The 6015-nt window shown below is 54.5% G+C and overlaps 1 protein-coding gene across 1 annotated transcript; it reads left to right on the forward strand.

Annotated features, from left to right (window-relative positions):
- The first annotated feature begins 1561 nt into the window (after positions 1-1561).
- Positions 1562-2970, forward strand: LOC149369473 (uncharacterized). Its single transcript, XM_089571845.1, has one exon. It carries the CDS (start codon positions 1562-1564, stop codon positions 2771-2773), a length of 1212 nt encoding a protein of 403 aa, XP_089427971.1. The 3' UTR covers positions 2774-2970.
- The last annotated feature ends 3045 nt before the right edge of the window (positions 2971-6015 follow it).

Consider the following 6015-nt stretch of genomic DNA (forward strand, 5'->3'; position numbering starts at 1 on the left):
TACAGTATACTGTGATTTTACTTTGTTCAATGCCAACTCCACATCTTAATAGATGCTTTGAACGATCTGGTTATCATGTCGAGATTTAGGCGTGTAGGCCTGCACCCCCTTCAGCTTGTACCTCTTATTAAGCCTAATTACGATAGCTGCCACCCTTTCGTTAATACTCTAAAACTCCTCTATGTTGCCAGCTATATTCTGATTGATGAGGAATCCCACGCCTAGTTCTCGTCTCTCTGCTGATCCCCAACAGCACAGTGCCCGCCCTTTAGTACTGTATACCTCTCACCTGTCCTCCTAACCTCACTAAGCCCTATGACACCCTACTTAATACCCGCTAATTCCTCCAACAGCCCTGCTAAGCTAGCCTCACTGGATAAGGTTCTTGTGTTAAACGTTGCCAGGTTCAGCTTTCAATGGCGGCCTGTCCGGAGCCAGAGAATCTTAGCACCCTCCGCTGCGTCACAGATCTGACCGCCGCCCCGGTAAGCTGCTCCGCCGCCCCGGTAAGCTGCTCCGCAGCCCCTGGGGACTGAGGGCCGAGGGTTAATTGGCTTATTCATAGAAGGTTGTGGCCAAGCGCTAGGGTAGCCAAATCCTGCTCTGGTGAGAAACTGTGTTCTTGGCTCTGGTCACCGGGATCAAGTTGCAGCCCCATGCCTGGTTATGAAATTCCATCAACACATGGAGTTTTTTTCTTTTTTTTTAACCCAGTGGAGAATTGCATGGCACTGGGATTCGAGCCCTGGTCCTCTTGTACTCGAGGTAGATGCTCTATCTCTATGCCACTGCTGCCATCGCGTGGCAGTGATGGCAGCGATGGCGATAGCATTAATAATGCTATTAAATCTTTTCAGTCTGAAACTTTTCAAACTATTACCTGCTTCATGGCCGTTCTATTCCGGAACTATTTTGACTATTTCCTGTGCTGTGGGAGAAAATCACAACTCTGCAAAAAGACTTAATTGAGTGAAAGTTTATATTTTTGTACCTGCCCAACGCTCTCAACGATATTTTGGCACCGTGTAGAACCGCTCAAAGCATTCCCCAAGGTGCAGTCCAGTTTTCTTAAGGCGTGTTTGGCAGAAAAACACTTTTTTTTTCTAATCCCTTAGTTTTTTTTTGGTCACTGCAAACCGTGCATTATCTGGTGCTTCGGCCAGGGAGCTTATATACAAAGTGAAGCCTGCCATCCAGCCTTTCCTGGCCATTCAAACATGCAGATGAGCCTCGCTTTTTAGCGTGGGACCTCCCATTATCGACCAGCTGTTTGCTGAAACAAGCCAAGAGATAGAGGCTAGTTGATGCTTCACAGTGGAGATATTGTTACGGTGCATAGTTGCTAGGAGAAGACGACGTTGTTTTGGGACGTTCGGCAGTGAACGACGACGAGGACGTGGCAGTTTGTGCTGGAGTGATTTAGCTCGGCGTGCCTTCTGACTGTGACCTGTACCGTCTGCCGCTGGGCTATCTCCCCCGTAATATTTGGTGGAGGTGCTGGGTATCACACCGGGACCCTGCCCTGGACCTCCGCAGCGGTCGTCAGCTTCGAGCCATCACTATGCCGTCCAACCCACCTCCGGCCGCAGCACCACCACCAGCGCCGACCGTTGTCGTGGCACAGCCTCGCGACCCAGGCACATTTTGTGGCACCGATGACGTCGATGTCGAGGATTGGCTCGCCATGTATGAGCGAGTCAGCAAGCACAACCGCTGGGACGCGACGCTCATGCTTGCTAACGTTATTTTCTACCTGGCGGGCACAGCGCGCGTCTGGTTTGAGACGCATGAGGAAGACCTCACCTCTTGGGACAACTGCAAAGAAAAGCTCAGAGACTTATTTGGCAAACCAATTGGACGCAAGCTGGGTGCTAAAAAAGACCTTGCTTCTCGAGCACAGTCATCTACGGAGTCATACTTCTCCTACATTCAGGACGTCCTCGCTCTGTGCCGAAAAGTAGACAGCGCCATGCCAGAGACCGACAAGGTGGGCCACGTTCTGAAGGGGATTGCTGATGATGCATTCAACCTTCTTCTTTGTAAAGATTGTGCAACGGTTGACTCCGTCCTCCAGGTATGCCGGCAATTCGAGCAGGCCAAACATCGCCGTATTGCTTCTCGTTTTGATCGCCTTCCGAACACCGCAGCGACATCCTCCTGCGAAGACCTGCCAACACTGCGACAACCGTCCCATCCTGCCAATTTAACTAGAATCGTCCGCAGAGAACTGGAAGCTATGACTCCCGTCACCTTCGCCCCTCAACCGGCCGACTCTACGATTGCGCTGATCCAGGCCGTCGTTCGCCAGGAGTTTGCGAACGTGGGCCTCAATTCTGGCCTGCCGTCTGCGTCGCCCTGTTTGCCAAACACCGCTCCACTGGTTGCTGCTGCTTCACCGACTCCGACCGTACTACCACGTTACCGCTACCGGAATCCTGCGGATTGGCGCACCCCGGACGACCGCCCAATCTGCTTCACCTGTTCACGTGTCGGCCACATTTCCCGTCACTGTCGCAGTCGTTGGTTTTCACCACCTTACCACCGTTCCACTTACGATCGTCGTGCAGACTACGGACCTAGTTCCAATTATGATCGCCGTGCCGGCTTCGAACCATGCCAGACGTCTTCTCGTGCTGAGTCTCCGCACGCTTTCGACACTTCGGCCCCGCGAAGGTCCAGCCGCTCGCCTTCCCCTCAGATCCGCCGCTCTCGTTCGCCGCAATTTCGACGCCCGTCCACTCCACCCTTACCTGGCTCTCACTCGGAAAACTAACCAATGCAGCTCCCGGAGGTGATGCTGCATTGATGACCCGGCCCGAAAATCCTCTCCTGACCCTCGCTCCTCGCCGCAACCTTCTCGATATCTGCGTGGACGGTGCACCAGTTACCGCTCTTATTGACACTGGCGCCCAAATTTCTGTCCTGAGCTCCTCGTTTCGCCGCCGTCTGAAGAAGGTTGTGACACCTGCCGTTTCCTCAGCCGTTCGCGTCGCCGACGGAAGTGCTGCTGCCGTTGTTGGACTGTGCACTGCGCGTGTTTCCATTGCTGGTCGTACAACTCCTGTCGCGTTCACTGTCCTCGACCATTGCCCCCACGATGTGATCCTCGGCATCGACTTTTTAACGACGCACGCGGCTCTAATTGATTGCGCCACTGGCCTTCTTCGTTTGGACATGCCGCTCTGCTCCGAAAGCGCCGATACCAAGCCGCCTCGCTTACGTGCCGCTGAATTTACTCGCTTGCCGCGTGACGCTGCAGTCTATGTCCCTATGTCCCCGTTTCCCGCCGTTCCTGATGGTGTCTACGTCACGTACCCAATCAAAGACGTTGTCCTCCAGCGTAACGCCATCCTTCGACACACAGTCCTGACCGTCACCGGCAACCGCACCTACCTTCCGATTCTGAACTTCAGTCTCTCCCCCCAAGTTTTACCCTGTGGCATCGCACTCGCTGAACTGGTTCCATTGGCCGAATGTACAGTTTCTGCTCTAACAGCTGAGCCTAACGCTGATCTTCATGCCCTTCCCCGCTCGCCCGCTTCACGCCCGGACCCTACTTTTGCGATGATCGCGGCGGATTTGCCACCTGACCACGCCAACGCCCTCTGCGCCCTTTTAGCTTCCTACAGTGATGTCTTCGAATCGTCCTCTTGGCCAAACTTCTGCCGTGACCCATCGCATCAATACGGGCGATGCCAGCCCTATACACAGAAGGCCCTATCGTGTCTCTCTTCCTGAGCGCCATGTCATCCAAACCGAGGTGGACAAGATGCTGGCGAACAACATTATCGAGCCTTCTAGCAGCCCTTGGGCATCCCCTGTAGTGTTGGTCAAAAAGAAAGATGGCAGCTGGCGCTTCTGTGTCGACTATCGTCATCTTAATCAAGTAACGAAGAAAGACGTCTATCCTCTTCCGAGAATTGATGACGCCCTCAACTGTCTACATGGTGCCAGCTACTTTTCTTCTATTGATCTCCGTTCAGGCTACTGGCAAATCGCTGTTGACGAACGGGATCGTGAGAAGACTGCCTTTATCACCCCCGATGGCCTGTACCAATTCAAAGTTATGCCTTTCGGCCTCTGCAACGCTCCTGCCACCTTCGAGCGCATGATGGACTCGCTTCTGCGTGGCTTCAAATGGACAACGTGCTTGTGCTACCTAGATGACGTTGTCTTTTTCTCCTCAACGTTCGAAAGCCACATACGCCGTCTTGCTACTATCCTTGCGGTCTTCCGTCGCGCTGGTCTCCAACTGAACTCCAAGAAGTGCATCTTTGGCCAGCGCCAAATTAAGGTCCTCGGCCACTTGGTTGATGCGTCTGGTGTAAAGCCGACCCTGACAAAGTTCGTGCCGTTCGCGAGTTCCCCACCCCCCTTTCCTCAAGCGATGTGCGCAGTTTCCTCAGGCTCTGCTCGTATTTTCGCCGGTTTATCCCGAACTTCGCCGACACGGCCCGTCCCCTTACCACCCTCCTGAAGAAGGATGTCCCTTTCTCCTGGGGCCTTGACCAAGCTCGCTCCTTCACCGCACTTGTTGCGGCCCTCACGGCTCCACCTGTGCTGGCCCATTTCGACCCATCTGCGCCTACGGAACTTCGCACAGACGCCAGTGGCCATGGTATTGGCGCCATTCTTGCGCAGCGCCAACACGAGCACTTTCGTGTGATTGCTTACGCCAGCCGCCTGCTCTCGCCTTCCGAACGTAACTACTCCATTACGGAGCGGGAGTGCCTTGCTCTTGTTTGGGCCTTAACAAAATTCCGCCCTTATTTGTTTGGAAGGCCCTTTTGCGTAGTTACGGATCACCATGCTTTGTGTTGGCTGTACTCTCTTAAAGACCCTACAGGCCGTCTGGGTCGCTGGGCCTTGCGTTTGCAAGAATACACATTTAATGTTGTCTACAAGTCCGGCCAGCTGCACCAAGACGCTGACTGCCTGTCCCGCCATCCTGTCGATCCCCCTGATTCCCACACCCGTGATACCGACGACTGTGTACTGTCCGTATCAGACTTTCTAAACATTGGTGACGAGCAGCGCCGTGATCCATCTCTGCGCCTCATAGTCGACCGCCTCCGCAGCGACCCTTCCGATCCTGCTCTACGAATGTTCGTGCGGCATCACAATATTTTGTACCGGCGCAATATGCACCCAGATGGCGCCAACCTCTTGCTCGTCGTCCCCACCCATCTCCGCTCCACAGTACTTGCCCAATTTCATGACGCTCCTACTGCAGGGCACCTAGGCGTGTCACGCACGTACGACAGCATGCGCAGGCGGTTCTTCTGGCCTGGCCTTTACCGCTCTGTCCGCGGTTATGTTGCTGCTTGTGATCAATTCCAGCGCCGGAAAACGCCCCCACTTCCACCCAGTGGCCAGCTTCAGCCCATCGACATCCCGACTGACCCATTTTTCCGTGTTGGTCTCGACCTGCTTGGTCCTTTTCCCCCATCAACATCCGGGAACAAGTGGATTGCCGTTGCAACCGATTACACTACCCGCTACGCTATCACGCGCGCTATCCCTACCAGCTGTGCCTCCGATGTCGCCGACTTTCTTCTCCATGACGTCGTCCTACTTCATGGCGCTCCTCGTCAACTGCTTACGGATCGCGGCCCCTGCTTTCTTTCTAAAGTGGTCCACGACCTTCTGCGCTCCTGCTCTACCCGCCACAAGTTCACGACGGCCTACCATCCTCAGACCAACGGCCTTACTGAGCGTCTTAATCGCACCCTGACGGACATGCTGTCTATGTATATCTCAGACCACCATCGAGACTGGGACGTCAGTTTACCTTTCGTGACGTTCGCCTACAATTCCACACGCCACGATACCACCGGCTACTCCCCCTTCTACCTGCTCTTTGGCCGCGACCCGTTGCTACCCTTCGACAGCCTCCTGCCTCACGACCCTTGTACCAGCAGTTACGCTTGTGACGCCATTGCCCGAGCTGACGCCGCCCGCCAAATCGCTCGAGATCGCCTCGACGCTTCACAACTCGCTCAAAAACGACGGTAT

The sequence above is a fragment of the Amblyomma mixtum genome, chromosome 1 (genome assembly GCF_055824585.1).
Source record: "Amblyomma mixtum isolate Tamu chromosome 1, ASM5582458v1, whole genome shotgun sequence".
In the NCBI taxonomy this organism is placed as follows: Eukaryota; Metazoa; Arthropoda; class Arachnida; order Ixodida; family Ixodidae; genus Amblyomma; species Amblyomma mixtum.